This window comes from Tachypleus tridentatus, chromosome 13, assembly GCF_004210375.1.
Source record: "Tachypleus tridentatus isolate NWPU-2018 chromosome 13, ASM421037v1, whole genome shotgun sequence".
Lineage (NCBI taxonomy): Eukaryota > Metazoa > Arthropoda > Merostomata > Xiphosura > Limulidae > Tachypleus > Tachypleus tridentatus.
This window is the reverse complement of record NC_134837.1, coordinates 135,030,394-135,047,517: the sequence shown is the minus strand read 5'-3', so window position 1 is coordinate 135,047,517 and position 17,124 is coordinate 135,030,394. Positions and strand designations below refer to the sequence as shown.

General features: G+C 36.8%; 1 protein-coding gene across 10 annotated transcripts in view; it reads left to right on the top strand.

Moving 5' to 3' along the window:
- The window catches only part of LOC143237109 (frizzled-5-like), an 81,909-nt gene extending 65,208 nt beyond the window's left edge, over nt 1–16,701 (top strand). For 5 of the 10 annotated variants that reach the window (XM_076475986.1, XM_076475988.1, XM_076475985.1 and 2 more), the window contains 2 exons: nt 9,577–9,727; nt 10,482–16,701. In XM_076475986.1, the coding sequence (XP_076332101.1) occupies nt 10,857–12,692 (1,836 nt within the window). In that variant the 5' untranslated portion in view covers nt 9,577–9,727; nt 10,482–10,856 and the 3' untranslated portion in view covers nt 12,693–16,701. The remainder of the gene's footprint in view (nt 1–9,576; nt 9,728–10,481) is intronic. The other 5 variants (XM_076475990.1, XM_076475992.1, XM_076475989.1 and 2 more) reach the window with 1 other exon arrangement.
- Nucleotides 16,702–17,124: the final 423 nt, after the last annotated feature.

Below are 17,124 nucleotides of genomic sequence, written 5' to 3'. Positions count from 1 at the left end.
TCTATGGATATTTTTGTAAACTTGTGGGTATGTTTATGAAGACTTGAAGTAAACATGTAAAAATCTTTTCTAATAAAAAGCCCCTTGAAGATCATACGTAAATGAAAGGTCTCTTGGAAGTACACGCGTAAATAGAAAGTCTCTTTGAAATTCAAACGTAAATAGAAAGTCCCTTTGAAGTACACGTGTAAAGCCCCGTTGAAGTACACGCGTAAATAGAAAGTCTCTTTGAAGGCCACATGTTAATTTAGTTTTCGACCTGAATGAAAACAAGTACTAACTAGGTAACGCGTTCTTTTCTTTTCCTCTGAGATGACGATCGAACATAACTTAGTGTCTAGTCTCCCCGATTTTCTGATCGTGAGGTGTAACATGTGTTGCTTACAGTCTCTGGTTTATAAGATATATGACACATTTATTATGCACTTACCAGTCATTCTGTTAATTAATAGATCTTCTAATATTTCACAAAATTTTCAGATGTTTTTCAACAGATACGTTTTTTTCAAGGTCTCTAGGTTCTACACTTGAAAAGCGTTGTTACATCTTTTGAAACATCAGCGACGAATGCAGTACGTTAACGTCGTCTTTCAAATATTTCACAGTTGTTAAACGTGTTATTTACACACAATAAAGTATAGCCACTAGGTCCTCACTTCTTTGTTCAACAGACGCGTTTGTACAGCTGTCAAATGTTTTTTTCTTTAACTAATACGTATACCTTTATTCAATAGGGACGTACGTATCTGTTCAAGAGTTTTAGCTCCTTGTTCAACAGACATGTTTGTACAGGAGCTATGAAATGTTTTGTTTAGAAGTAGGTACACATCCATATGAAGGACATTTTTATATATTTATTAGAGTGCAGTAGGTAAGCGGTCGATTGCAATAGTTCTTTTACACTAATATCGCGTCTCCACTTGTAATCCTCCCAACATGATAGATTAACATTAAATGTTTTAAGGACATCTTCTGATGTTATGTGTCTATAATGTTTTAGCTCTCTTTTAAAAGGCATTGAACGAAAGTATTTAATGCATACGTTCTCAATTTTATGTTTAAATAACATATTTTGTTTTATAATTTGGTGGCTAGTACGTTTGACTCGCAATCTAGTAGTCACGGGTTCGAATCCTATCACCGAACATTTTCGCTCTTTTAGCCGTATGGGCGTTATAATATAACGGTTAATCCCACTTTGTTGGTATATTGTAGCCCAAAAGTTGGAGGTGGGTGGTGTTGACCAGTTGTCTTTCCCGTAGTCTTTTACTTAAACTAGGAAGACTAACGTGCATCCCCTGGAGTAGTTTTGCGCAAAATTCAACAGTCATATTTTTCAGCACCATCTGCTACTTTGTATCTTTTTAAATCTTCACCCAAGAACTCGTGGCTTAGAAGAAATCAGATTTAAACTGAGACGACCTTTCTCTTTTTACTAGCTTTGTATCGTGTCGTCTTGAAATTGCTAATCCACTTTCTTTGCTTCCCTATATATTTCACCTATTGATGGAATGAGTGTGTGTGGCGGCAGTATTGATCTATGTCTTGCATGCTGAGAGAATGACGCACGTGATGGATAGCGCGCTGCTGCTCGAGCCTATAGAGTCTGACGTTCGAGGATACGTTGGGTTTACCAATCGATCACTCTTCGCCATAAACTACCCAAGACAGACAACGTTAATTCAGAATTCACGCGGTTAAAAACTCACTCAAAATGATAACTTAATTTCATATGCAGCTAATTGTGTTGGCTTTATTAATTTTATAATAAAATCATTTTTACATATCATATCCATTTTTCTTACCCCAGTAACAAAGTGACGCATGCGCGTTTAAGTGCAATGCAAACGAACCTCAAGCATGTTTCGACGTTTAAGAACAAATACAAATTTCTTCAAGCCTTTCTCTTTGCTACGTTTATTTTCTATTTTTCATCTGAAAACGACAACTGCAACTACATTAGTCTTTGATAATGAAAACAGTTAAATAAATGCTGTTTATTTATCCTTCAAATCTTAAACTTACATACTGCTCTGTCTTTCCCTAAGCCTATCCTATAATATTATTTTTATAATTACTAAAATATTGTACATTTATATCTATATGTGGTCTTATCGATCTTTATTTGTCGTTTACTTTACTGGTTCTTGAAGGCCTGTAAAAGTCCAGTTTAGAAAGTAAATAGGAGACTCCCATAATAATCCTTTCTTGGAACCCTCTTCCCTGAAAAAATATTTTGAATGGTGTGATTTCTTTCGAATTTCGCGCAAAGCTACGCGAGGACTATCTGCCCTAGCCGCCCTTAATTTAGCAACACCCACCGCCAACTTTGGACTACTCTTTTCACCAAGGAACAGTGGGATTAACCTTCACATTATAATGCCTCCCACGGCTGAAAGGGAGAGCGTGTTCAATGGTTGTGATCTGGAATGAGTGAGGGGGAGGGTATCTCACAATTCTTCATCTTACAAGTTTTAAAAATTCATTGCAGCTGACCAATAGAAAAGTGAAGCGTGTTCCGCCACATATCATGGCTTCATTTTTGAATCTTGTGATCCTAGACTCGCATTAGTTCACGCCCGATTCGTCTTTTAAAAGATTAATTTAATACTTGAGTGTATGAAAATTTTTCTCCTCTATAAAAGAGTTTACAAACTGAATTGGATATCACAAAACACCGATGGAAACGTTCTAAATGTTTAGCAGTACAATAAAAATGGTATATATTGTCTAAACTTTTGATATACAAGCAGTTGTAAAAAAATATTTTTAGGGTATTTCAGAAGCTCGTTAGAGTTGTCATTTTAATTAGTTTCTTAATTAATACTTTTGTGGATTTTCAAGACACTTATTAATAAATATCCTATTTGAAACGTATATCTTGTTTTAAAAGTTATAAATCCATCCAGTTAATAAGTCTCTAAGGCCTGACTCTGACTCTACTATAGTGTATTATATATGCATGAACGCCCCCTATCCCCCAGTTCCACGACCCGTGAAGGTACCTTCTCCTCGAAGTTTAAACTGTCTTTCTGCCTCGTAATGAAGTGTATCGACCGTTGTTCGAGACGGCTCTTAGCGCGGCGACGTACTAAAGGTGCGACAGTGAAGTTTAAATCGCTTCTGTATGTATGTATGTATGTATCTATGTGTCTGACACAGAGAAAACCGATGCAAGCCATACTGCTATTCAATCTATCTTCAATATGTTTTGACACAGCACTAGTGTGCCTTCCGTGATATTTCCTGCGGTCCTTCAACGGTTTTCGTTTTTTGTGTTCGAAAGTCGCCTTGAAGTTCAGTAGTTTATTTCGGGTTCTTCAAGCCAGTTTGTTTGTTTGTCTATTTGTTAAAATAACAAAACTATATTGAGCTATCTGCTGTGTCCATCGCGGGGAATTTAAACACGGATTTTAGCGTTTTAAGTCCGTAGGCTTATCGCTGTCCCTTTTAAAATCAAGTAAAGGCTCCATGAAACAGAATGAATTATCCTAAACTTTTTAATATTTTTGTAGAGTGGTCTGGTCGGGTGTGACTTGATGGTTAGTGTGCCGAACTATTAATCTAAGGGTTTACGGTTCGAATTCTCTTCACAAAAAAAACACAAAACAAACAACAACAACGATCTCCGATTTTCGAAAATGTAGAGATAACACAGAAGTGACTGGAATAATTCCATTTTTAGTCAGACAAGAGTACCCCAGGAGTTGACGGTGGGCACTGTTGACTAGCTGCCTTTCCTCTTAATCCATCACATCAGAATTAAAGAAGACTGTCCATAGATAGCCCTCGTGTACCTTTGCGGGAAAATTAAAAAAACAACAAAAGACGTACATATATATAATTCCCTTAAAAACTGTTAATAAAAACTATGAATGTTCCAGAAGTTTCACCTACCACTTCGACTTGGTTTCAGACTACTCAACTTCCTTTCAATGAAATGTAGCAAAATCAGGTTGTTGAATGTCCTTAAATTTCGAAGTGAACGACACTCATATTCCAATGCCTGAAGTTAGAAATAATTAGAAATATCTCAAAAGAAACATTATTTTTCAGTTAAATTTTAAATAAAAATGTAATATTTATTCGTTTACCTGAATGACACCTTGCACAAATAAGGGCCAAATGATTAGGTGAGAAACCAACCCTCTTAGTTCAGGCATAGCCATCTCTGAAGCTATGAACAACCCAGCAGTACTCACCGTTTGGTTGTGGAATTTCTGATAATAGAAACCTGATACTCTCGACTCCAAATCCGATAAGTTAAACACTAAATCAAATTTGAAGTTGGCAACATTAAAGTTTCCTATGTGTATACATCCTCCATAAAAAGTAAATCCACCCAGTTCTATACGACTCAGACCGGTCATTTGAAAACACTGATGTTGTTACTTTGAAGACTGACCCATTATTTATAGCAAAGAATGATTTTTGAGTGGAACCACAAGTACCGGCTTGCTGATTTAGATACTTTACCATGGTCAGGTCGGTCGTGATCTAGTGGTTAGTGTACCAGACTGTGAAGCTCAGAGTTTGAGATTCACCTTCTGTTACTACCAAATGAAACATAGTGTACCATGCTTTGGGACCTTATGAAAGTGATGGCCAAATCCAACTATTCAGTCTCACAAAGAGGATGGGTCCTCAGAGATGGTAGTTAGCGGCGTTTACTAGTTGACTTTCCTCTAGTCTGTTACTTCAGAATTAGAGATAATCGACACAGATATTCCTTTTGTAGTTTTGCCCGAAATTCGATATACAAACAAACCATCGTGGGCCTTGTGGACACAACGTATTACAAATTGTCTTTCTTGTCTCTGCCCCAGTATTTAGCCAATCGCTTTGAAGCAGTTAAATGTCTTTCATCGCTCAATAGGCATCGTAAAGATCTAGGTTTTACATGAAGACAAAAATAGCACTACTAATCTACCCATCTAGTGTACACTACAGTACTACTAGTCTAACTATTCTATATTGATATTGGGTTTCTCTTCAGGGTGAATTACGCCACATAAGATGTATGTATAATATATGTGTGTACGTATGATGTATATGTATGATATATGTGTGTACATATGATGTATATATGTATGATATATGTGTGTACATATGATGTATATATGTATGATATATGTGTGTACGTATGATGTATATGTATGATATATGTGTGTACGTATGATGTATATGTATGATATATGTGTGTACGTATGATGTATATATGTATGATATATGTGTGTACGTATGATGTATATGTATGATGTATGTGTGTACGTATGATGTATATATGTATGATATATTTCTGTGTACGTATGATGTATATGTATGATATATTTCTGTGTACGTATGATGTATATGTATGATGTATGTGTGTACGTATGATGTATATGTATGATATATGTGTGTACGTATGATGTATATATGTATGATATATGTGTGTACGTATGATGTATATATGTATGATATGTGTGTACGTATGATGTATATATGTATATGTGTGTACGTATGATGTATATGTATGATATACGTATGATGTATAATATATGTGTGTACGTATGATGTATAATATATGTGTGTACGTATGATGTATAATATATGTGTGTACGTATGATGTATAATATATGTGTGTACGTATGATGTATAATATATGTGTGTACGTATGATATATATATATATGTATAATTCGGTTGATAAATCCATGCTGTAATTCTTCTTTCTCCTCATCTTACATATGCTACATTTTCAGATAACGTATTTGCCAAGTAATAATAATACCTCCTACGACAGTTTCTTGATTTCAGTTTCGCTTTACCCAAAGAAAGCACAAGTTTATCCAATCCGCAACCAGAATAGTCCTTAAGAAGAAGCACGTGCTCGTTAACGAGCCATTATGTCCAAAAATCACATTCTGTGAATGTTTGTTTCCTATCTGGACCTGATTTTAAGCATTATAAGCCCTGAAACTTAACTCTCAGCCACCAAGGGCGTTTCTTAGGGAAATATAAAGATTAATGAAAGAACAAGTCGTTAGGATAATTCTTGTGATTATGAAAGATCGGGGTCTTGCTTTATAAATATAATTAACAAAATATAAAACTTACCGTAGTGTATCTAATACACGTTGGGTTTCTGTGTTGTCTTTTTCATATACAATAATTTTTTTTTTAAAATTAATTTATACACAATAATTTATTTATGATTATTTATTCATTTCTCGATATTAGTTCTACCTTATGTTCATGTTTGTGTTTTAGCGTTAAACTGTACAATGGGATATCAGAGCGGTGCCCCACAACAGGGATCAAACCCGAAATTTAAGCAATATTAGTCCTTAAACTTACTCTTTAACCAACGGAGAACTGCTTGTTATGTCCATTTTATGTTTTTTAGCATTAAGCTCTACAATAGGATGACTGTGCTGTGGCCATGGCAGAGAACGAACCTGAAATTTTAGCGTTATTAGCTCTCATTGTTACTGCTCGTCCTACTGGGGATTATTAGCACTGTTCACCATTATTCTAATTCAAATGCTAAGTTTTCTTCACACAGACACTAGACGTTTGATTTCTAACACTGGGATTGCATTACATTTTTAGCTGAGATCTCTTCACTCCTGTTGAATCCAGACTATCTGTTACGCGCGTCGCGTGTCTTATTGAAAGAGCTTACGGTACTGGTTTCCCCGGCTCCCGGAGCACAGCTGTCCTGGGAAGTGGACTTCTCCATACCCTCCTGCTTACTGAGAGAGTATTTGTCCTTCGAAGGGCCCTGCAGTACGTGCTACTTGCCGGAGTTTTCTGAATATCTTGATAAGACCGGAAAGCAGGTTTTGAGATGCAATAAAAACAAAACAAACGTATAGTTGTGATCTCACTAACTGTTTTCTTCGTAGCTCTATTGTAGTGACAGAAAAATGTGATTGTTTATTAGGAAGATTTATTCGTAGAAAATTTGAAGTTCCTGATAGACGTTTAAAGTTTTTTCTATCTTAATAACGATAAACATGGGGAGATCAATACGCTCATGATGTTTTCCAATCGTTAGCACCATCTCTATACACAACAAAAATACGTCATTCGTTTAGTAATCTAACTTGAAATTGAATCGCGAGCTTTTGAAAGGTGTCAACCAATTGCCTTACGTTTTAACCACCGGACTATGTGTGCTTCTGACAGTGGTTATCTAGCAACTCGAAAATTGATTAACTTTATTAAGGGATAAAATTCGTGACAATGAACATGTGAAGCCTGAGTACTTTTATCTCAGACAGTAGCAACTCGTGGTATATAATGTGAACAAGTAAAGCCCGAGTACTGTTATCTAAGACTGTAACAACTGGTGTATATTGTCTAAACAAATGAAGTCTAAGTACTGTTATCTCAGACTGTAACAACTCGTGGTATATAATGTGAACAAGTGAAGCCCGGGTACTGTTATCTAAGACTGTAACAACTGGTGTATATTGTCTAAACAAATGAAGTCTAAGTACTGTTATCTCAGACTGTAACAACTCGTGGTATATAATGTGAACAAGTGAAGCCCGAGTACTGTTATATCAGACTGTAACAACTGGTGTATATTGTCTAAACAAGTGAAGTCTAAGTACTGTTATCTAAGACAGTAGCAACTCGTGGTATATAATGTGAACAAGTGAAGCCCGAGTACTGTTATATCAGACTGTAACAACTGGTGTATATTGTCTAAACAAGTGAAGCCCGAGTACTGTTATCTAAGACTGTAACAACTGGTGTATATTGTCTAAACAAGTGAAGCCCGAGTACTGTTATCTAAGACTGTAACAACTGGTTTATATTGTCTAAACAAATGAAGCCCGAGTACTGTTATATCAGACTGTAACAACTGGTGTATATTGTCTAAACAAGTGAAGTCTAAGTACTGTTATCTCAGACAGTAGCAACTCGTGGTATATAATGTGAACAAGTGAAGCCCGAGTACTGTTATGTCAGACTGTAACAACTGGTGTATATTGTCTAAACAAGTGAAGCCCGAGTACTGTTATCTCAGACAGTAGCAACTCGTGGTATATAATGTGAACAAGTTAAGCCCGAGTACTGTTATATCAGACTGTAACAACTGGTGTATATTGTCTAAACAAATGAAGTCTAAGTACTGTTATATCAGACTGTAACAACTCGTTTCGACCCTACTGAGTTATTCTGGTATTAATGTCTGCTAATTGGTGACAATAAAATCAGCTTTCTATCGTTGCAACAGAAAAGTGTCATAATGAAATTTGAAAACCTTGGTTCCAGTAATAGTCCACTAGGTTATGTTACATTTCTAGTTTTACACCCTCTGTTGTGTATTTATGACGTTGATCTAGAGAGGAGATCGTATTTGGGTTTTGTACATTTCTGGCTGTATTTAATTAATTAATACGCTAAAGCCTTTTAACAATTCTATGTCTATTGTTTATTACGTTGAGGCGCAGAAACGTGCGTACCATTAAACAATTTAGACAGTCTTAAGTCAAACTACGCGTTGGCTCCGCTACACCTTTAAGGTTAAGAATGTTTTCGTATATTAATTATACCTGAATGTATTACATACATTTTTGAAAAGATAACATTATCATTAATTCGGAACATATGACATATTACAACTTTTCAGTTTCTTGATGTTGAACAGGGATGGTTTCTGTTTGTTGTATTCCAGGAAATCTAAGTGTAAGCTATCGAGGTTATTATCTTGGTACTCTTAACAATGTTTTATGATATGAAGTAGTCTTAAGTAACTTGTACTCATTTTGTAATACAACATGAAACATCTACATCGTAACACAACAGGCAGATATCCACATCTGATATAATTTCAATGTTAGACTTTTTTTTCATTTTTTTTGGCAAGCATTCTGTAAAAACACAAGCAGGAATAGTGCCAGTTTATTTGTAATTTCAGGGACATTACTTGAAACTGTATCACAATATATCGATATTTTTCGAAAGTTAAGGATAATTTCTGTTTAGTTCCTTTTTTGGGGGAGGGGTATTTTGTTAAAATATTGAATATTTTAAGAAATATTCCTTTAGTAAGAGTACCATATTTCTGACCTCTACTTCATTGATCAAACAGAAGTCTAGGACCTAAGTTCTGGTCTTATTGTTTGGGCAGAGTATGTTTCGCTTATAGAGAAACAACATATTATAATTTCCTCTAAACCATTATTGTTATATCCAACGTTCTTTGTTGCTTGTGGGGCATACGGTCCCGGAGCAGGGCTTCTTACACCCGTTATGGTTGTGTTGTGCTTCCACAGTGGGGGCCAAGACTTGTTTCACGGGAGGCCACCCCATCTTCACACCTCGTTCTTTGTACAAATTCAATGAACTCGCCTACCTCCCTCTGCAATGTGTGGATATTTTGACAATAAAGCTCTTATGATGATGTGTGCCTGACGCGTCACAAGTTTATATATTCTAAATTAGGACCCAGTACAAGAGTTTCGGGTAGCTGAAGACTGGAAGGTAGAAGCGTTAAAGAAAAAAATTATATATATTTAAAAACTATTGTTCCCTTTATATTCTGGATTCAACATCCTTTTAAATCGATTAATTACAGTCCCATCATTATCAACCCCACTCGCTACGGTAGAATTGTCACTTTTGACAGTTTGTGAGTCGAAGTGATGACAAGGACCCTGCAATTAGGCAACAGAATTCATCAGTCCTCCTTCTTTCGGAAGTAGAATTTCTTAAGCCGCACGTTAATGGTAAGTTTATAACATAACTCTATGCTTTTTCAGTGTTAACGAATCTATCCATTTCTGTCCTGAATTTTTATTGTTATAAACGCGATGCCACACAGTAGGCCGTGCGCATTTTTCTGTTCACCGCAGGGAATCGAAACCCGAGGAAATGAAACCCAGAATTTACAACTTTATTTTAAACGCAAAACCACACGATACACCTTGCTCCTTCTTTACCGCCTAGAATCAAACTCCGAACTTTATTGTTTTGTTTTAAATGTAAAGCCACACAATGGACCCCCTGTGTTCTTCAGTTCCAACAGAAATTCAAACTCCGGATTTTAGCGTTCTAAACCCTCGAACGTACCCCTGAACCAGTAGGGAACAAATTAAAAACAGAATGTATCTAAATGAATGGATATAAACGAAGAACAGCTTAATAAGTTATCTACAATAATATCGATCTCCCCAGACAGCCTGAGTTTCTTCGTCGTTATATAACTAGTAGATTAACTAACCTCGATTCCCGACCCGCTGAGTACCTAACGTAGAGAATTTGTTTCATTTATTCCATTGTAGATAAATAAATGTGAGATTGTTTTGGTGCTGTCAACATATCGTAGTGCCTTCTAGTATCACAGTTTGTAATGTTCTTGTAAGCAGTTGGAAAGTGATATATGGATACATGACTACAATATCTGGTCTTAACTAAACAAGTGAAAAAACAAAGAAAAGTTTAGTTTAAAATATATTTGATTAATTTTCTTTGTTTCTCTAGTGTTCTAGACGGAGACTATTCCTGAACGGCACCTTGTCATCAGTGAATGGAGGATTTGCTGCTTAAAGCGGTTTGTGATTGGCTATTGGGCGATGACGTCGACGTAATTTCCATGCATGAATAGCGCCCTGACAAGTAGTAGAGCTGTCAGGAGTCTTCAGCCGTGTTCAGACAAGCGGGTCGTTTGCACCGAGGACACGCTCTCTTACCACGTGCAAGAGGTTAGATTTAATTTTTGACGATTGTCGTTATCGGAAAAGAAACTTTTAACTTCAGTATAATTCGGCGGTGTTGCGAAACACCATAGTGATCACTGATGAAAATTACTTTTTAGCTTCAACTTTTATTTCAAACTTCGTTTATAATCGAAGCAATATGTTCCTTTCTCAGGAGAAAAGTTTCAAATTTTCGTCAATTGGGAGTTCTAAAATCCAGACCACTACCCCGAGTGGACTGAGCAAATTTCTAGGACTGGTGTTTTTGGCAATTAGCGTCGCGTGCGCATCTGATATAAACTTGAAATGTGAAGAAATCACCATTCCAATGTGTAAAAATATTGGCTACAACTACACTTCCATGCCTAACCAGTTTTATCACGACACCCAGGAAGAGGCGGGAATGGAGGTGCACCAGTTCTGGCCTTTGGTAGAAATTCAGTGCTCAGACGACCTGCGCTTCTTCCTCTGCTCGATGTACACACCCATCTGTATGGAGGACTACCACAGCTCACTCCCTGCGTGTCGGTCTGTCTGTGAACGATCACGAGCCGGTTGTGCTCCCATTATGAGGCAGTACGGATTCGCGTGGCCAGAGAGGATGAACTGTGAGGACTTACCCAACTATGGAGATCCCAAGAATCTGTGCATGGACGAAAAGGAAGGAAGCGGGAGTACTAAACCCAAATCGTCTTTCATTCTACCAGATGTCAAACTACCAACAAGCATCAAAACTCAGATACCTGGACGTGGTAAGTGGCCCGAAGATGTGCCGGATGTCCCCATTCAATCCAAATCTAGTCCAAATGCCCCATCTCTGCCAGAAAGTGGCATAAGTGACTGTGGGTGCTCGTGTCGCCCACCAATGGTGCCTCTACTAGAAAGTAAAGAGAGAAATTATTACAACAAAGTAGAAACTGGAAGTTTACTAAACTGTGCTGTCCCTTGCCATGGTGCCTTTTTCTCTACTGACGAACACACTTTCGCTACGCTGTGGCTCGGGCTGTGGGCAGTGTTGTGCTGTGTGTCAACTAGCTTGACCGTTATCACCTTCCTGATCGACATGCAGAGGTTTCGCTACCCAGAACGTCCAATCATATTTTTGTCTGGCTGCTACCTGATGGTGTCCATGGGATATCTGGTCAGGCTAGGGATGGGACACGCAGAGCTAGCCTGTGATGGACCAATCATTCGGTACCAGGATTCGGAACGACCCCCGGCATGCACCATCGTATTCTTGATGATTTACTTCTTCGGAATGGCCAGTTCTCTTTGGTGGGTTATCTTAGCCCTAACGTGGCTGTTAGCAGCTGGACTGAAGTGGGGTAACGAGGCTATTGCTGGATACTCTTTGTATTTTCATTTATTAGCCTGGTCGGTACCAACCGTTAAAACCATCGCCATCTTAGCCGTGGACGGAGTGGATGGGGACCCGGTGGCAGGCATTTGTTACGTAGGAAACCAGAACTTGTCTCTTCTGCGGGGGTTTGTACTAGCTCCTCTGTGTGTTTACCTTTTTCTGGGGACATCCTTTCTCCTAACGGGATTTGTGGCCCTCTTTCGGATAAGGAATGTCATTCGACAGCAGGCTCGGGCTAAGGTGGAAAAGCTAGAAAAGCTGATGATCCGGATTGGAGTCTTCTCTGTGCTGTATACGGTACCAGCCACCATCGTCATCGGCTGTTACATCTACGAGCAACACTTCCGGGAGGCTTGGGAGAGAAGGCACAACTGCCCCTGCAGTAATCCGGCTGTACGACCCGACTACTCCGTGTTCATGCTCAAGTACTTTATGTGTCTGGTGGTCGGGATCACTTCTGGATTCTGGATCTGGTCCGGGAAGACTGTAGATTCCTGGCGGAGATTTTATGGGCGACTTTGTGGAAACAAGTCTCGAAGTAGTCAACAAAACAGAACTTTCAAACAAATCAACTCCGCAAATCACGTGGGACACGTAGCTCCACCTAACAAGCAGTTACCTCTAGCCCATGTTTGAAGATGGTGGCGTGAATTTCAGAGCAGATTAAAATCGCAACAAACAACATGCAATGGATGAACAGTTTGTGTTCTCATAATGAACACCAGATTCACGATGAGAAAAACGATGGTATAAATATATATATATATATAATACTATCTATAGATAAGAAAGTTAACTATACATGATGTTCAGGTGAGTTGAAATAATTTTCTTTATCCTTTATGGAGACGTACAAGCAAAAATATTTCAGTGTAAACATATTATCCTGTACATATTGTTAATCCTCCATATGTGTCTCAGGAAGACAAAATAATCGCTGAAGAAAAGAAAAATTCTGTAAATAGTTTTCACTTGCTAGGTTTCTAAATTCGTACACCTCAATTAAACTGTGTGTATATATATATAAAATCTTTAGAATATACGATACTTCTTAGGCTTACCTGGCAATTGAAGATCGATTGTATTGTTCAGTTTTGTCACTACACTGTTTAGTAAACTTAAGGAAACTGAATTATTTGTGACCGCGGAATGAAATGTGGAGAATGTAGGCCTCAGAATCGAATTCAACACACTGAAAATGTGTAATGAAAATACTGAAATGTAATTGGATGATATGATTTTATTAATCCGTTAACTAACATTAAGACATATTATTGTTGCAACAAAAACCTGCGATGGATATCACTGAAGACTATTGGTTCTGTTTGTTCAGTTCGAGCATTTAACTACAACAGTTAACATTTCAATTAGAAATAACGTTCAACTGTTACGTTTTAACATAGCGTGTTGGAAGTTTGTACCTTCCGAAATGAAGATTATTCTGTACGAATTTTTAGATCTTAAAACAACTTCCTCATTAGAAATACGAGTTGTTTGATTTTTTCAGAATTATTTGTTTAGAAAGTTGAAACAATTGCCAGGAGTTTATAGACTACAGCCCCTTTTTTAAATTTGAAATGGATGGCACCAAGTCTGTCAGTGTTCAGTAGAATTTCTATAAATTTCATAATCATTTACACAACAATTTTCAAAGTGTAAACAGAAAAGTATTCACTTAGTCAGGAATTTGTTAATAAATGTAGAAAGTTTCTAATTGGTTAAGCAGTTTGTATTCAATATATAAAGAATCACATTGGTTAAGAAAGTGATATTATATTCAAAACGTATTCAATTGTCGAGAAATTCTTGTTAAATCTAGAAACTATTCAATTGGTCGAAAATTCTTATTTGCCATTTAATTCTAAAAGAACTCCCACGGTTACTATGGTTACGATCATATATGATTACTCAAATATTGATATCGGTCTTGTGTAACTCTGTTACAGAGGGGTGTATCACACTAGAGGTAATTGTACACGTCTTGCTAAAAAAATGACGTTCACTCTAATATAAATACGAGGGATTTATATTATTTACCAAGTGGTTAAAAGTATATGCAAATCCTACAAGTGTCACCATTAAATGCAATTTCTAGTACATGAAATATTACGATATTTGTTTAGGTGCTTAAGAAATTTGGGGTCCGGTCCAGAACCCCCCCCCCCCCTATTTCAAGAATGATACTAATCATGGTTTTCTATTAATGTTTTTCAAGACACCGACTGAGGATTCAGGGCACGATCCCCACTTGCCAGTGCCTAGAGTATTCCGAAATTCTCGCCTGCGTATGTTGTAATGTTTTTTTTCTTCTGAAATTTGGTAAGTCTTTGATACAAAAGCGCCGTCATGTGACCATATCTGCAAGTAAATCAGCCTGTTTTAAAGTCATGAAAGATGGTTGTTTTTTTGTTTTTTTTTGGCGGGGAGGGCGGCTGAAGAAACTATCAAATAAAATATTAGCCGACGCAAATCTGAAAAGTCCACCCCAGAGCGCCACCTTTTGATAATAGACAGAAAACGTAAAGAGGTCGTAAAACGCTTTACGACCATGAAATGCTCTTTTGAACTACGTAACGCGAATTTATTACACTGAGTACGAGTGTTGTAGAAGTGTATGCCACGCGAGTTTAGTATGTGTTTGGAGTGTTAACAACAACCGTTTATTTATTTATCGTTTTGTCAATCCTAAGTGTACGTGTTAAAGCATGTGATATATATATATATCCAAAATCAGGAGAAAATGTGTTAAAAAACGCTTAAAAATACTTGTTATATCTTTGTAGTTTAGTATGTTGCCTATTGGGGATAAGCATTTCAGATACTTAACTCCTCGGTGGGTTGCACAAAGTTGCAATTTTAAAGCAGATGATGCTATAAAAATTCTTAAAGCAACCTTCTCGCCCCCCCCCCTCGCCCATACAGAAAGATGTCGTGAACAAACGAAGTTTCTCTAACGGAATAATAATCTTACATTGTCTAAACTAAAGTGAAGTGAGAGATTTCCTCTCTTTTCCGTTGGCTTCCCCGCTAGTACAGCGGCATGTCTACGGATTTATAACGCTAAAATCAGGGGTTTGATTCCCCTCGGTGTGCTCAGCAGATGGCCTGATGTGGCTTTGACATAAGAAAACACACAAACATACACTTTTCCGTTGTTCATAGTATGTTCTTCGTACAGGGATTCCGATAGTCCCGCGATTAGGATTTCTTTACATGGATTCTGATAAATCATGGAATAAATTAGAATATCATTTACGCAGGGAATCTGTTAAAACCACGGAAATAGGATGTCCTTCGGATAGAGATTTTGGTAAAGTAATGGACTTAGGAATTCTTTCAGGGATTCTGATGAACTTGTGGAATTAGGATATCATTCGTACAGGGATTCCAATAACTCATATAATTAAGATATTGTTCGTACAGGGATTCTGATAAACTCATGGAATTAACCACTTTACGATTGTCTAAGCATTTTCACTTAACACAGAGGCGCGAAAAACGTGCACTAGCTATAATTTATCAATATTTTAAAAATAAAATATTATTGCTGTATGATAGCGTCACCTGTACTTTGTCGAGACTTGTTTTATTAAATTAAAATATTATTGTTGTAAAATGGCGCTGTACTATGTCGAGGTTTGTTTTAAACTTACAATATTGTTGTTGTATGATGGCGCTACCTGTAACTTGTCGAGATTTTTTAACGTGTAATTGTATTGTTGTAAAATAAATTTGCATTCCCACGAAGCACATTTATCACGTTGTTTGTATGAATCGTATTCAACCTTGCTGTGGTCATACAATCTTGTGTTTAGTAGAGCAGTTTCGAAACTCACTAGAACGGCGGGATAGATCAAATGTCTTCTGTGGTACTCCTAAGTAGTTTTCTTTTTCTATAGCGAATTGCAGTCTTTTCTGACTTTGGTGTGTGGGAAGACACAGTTCGTACTGGACGTATCCGAATTAATCGTAACCTATTTATATCTTTGTATATTGACTGGATTATAATTTTTTATATAAATGCAACGTTGTTTGTTTGTGATGGCAGTAACCAGTAACTGTGATTGTGCTTTATGGAAGAAACAGGGTGTGTTATGTTACGTGTAAAGTTTTTAGGGTTAAACCCCACATCTCAACTAACTGTAGGAACTATTAGTATATAAAGCGATAACGTGGTTATTATAAGTAATAGTAGCAGCAATCGTGTATTTTAGGTGCGCTGTCAATGCTGCGTTGCTTGAATTTGTGCGCCTGTTGTAATATGTGTGTTTTTACTGTTCCTTTTACCATGATATACGAAAATCGAATTTGGAAGAACAAAGTGTTTTTAACGGTTTAGAGATCGTTTCAAACAGAAATGATACCTTTTATATTGGATCTTGAATAAGTCACTTCTTTTACAATAACAATGTGGTTTCCAAACTTCATATGTTCTAACTACTGTAAATAATATAGCTGTGAAAATACAAGGTTATCTCTGAATGTATTACTTTTGTTAATTTCTCATCTGAACAGGGTATTTTCTGTTAACTTTGTAGTTATCTGTGTACAGATCTTCTATGTAAGCACTGAGAGCTTTTTTAATCTTATGTGATATATGTATATATATAAACTGTATGAAACAATAAACGTAGTTGAAACTGTATTTTCGTGGTCGTGTTGTCAGCCAATCAACAGAAAATAATCACTTAAGGATGGTATTTTTTAGTTACATCTAAAATCACAGTGAATCCAAACATCTGATCCAAGGTGTACGAAAGCGTTAAGACTGTGCAACTTGAAATAAGTAAGCAATAAATAAAGTCAAGTGTCTATTATTTATATAAATAAAAGGAGCGTACAAGTAAACGCATTTCAAAATGGGAAATATTTATTGGAGAAGTGAGGAAAAAATCTAGTCTACGGGTGTAGTTTTGTTTGGAAACTATATACGTGTGAAAACATTACACGTTAAACAACCATTCTAATAACAATCGAGTGATAAACGTATTTGTTTCAACTAACAGATGCACGATACTGGATGTGGCACGTACTGATATTATGTTAGTATAACATACACACACAATTT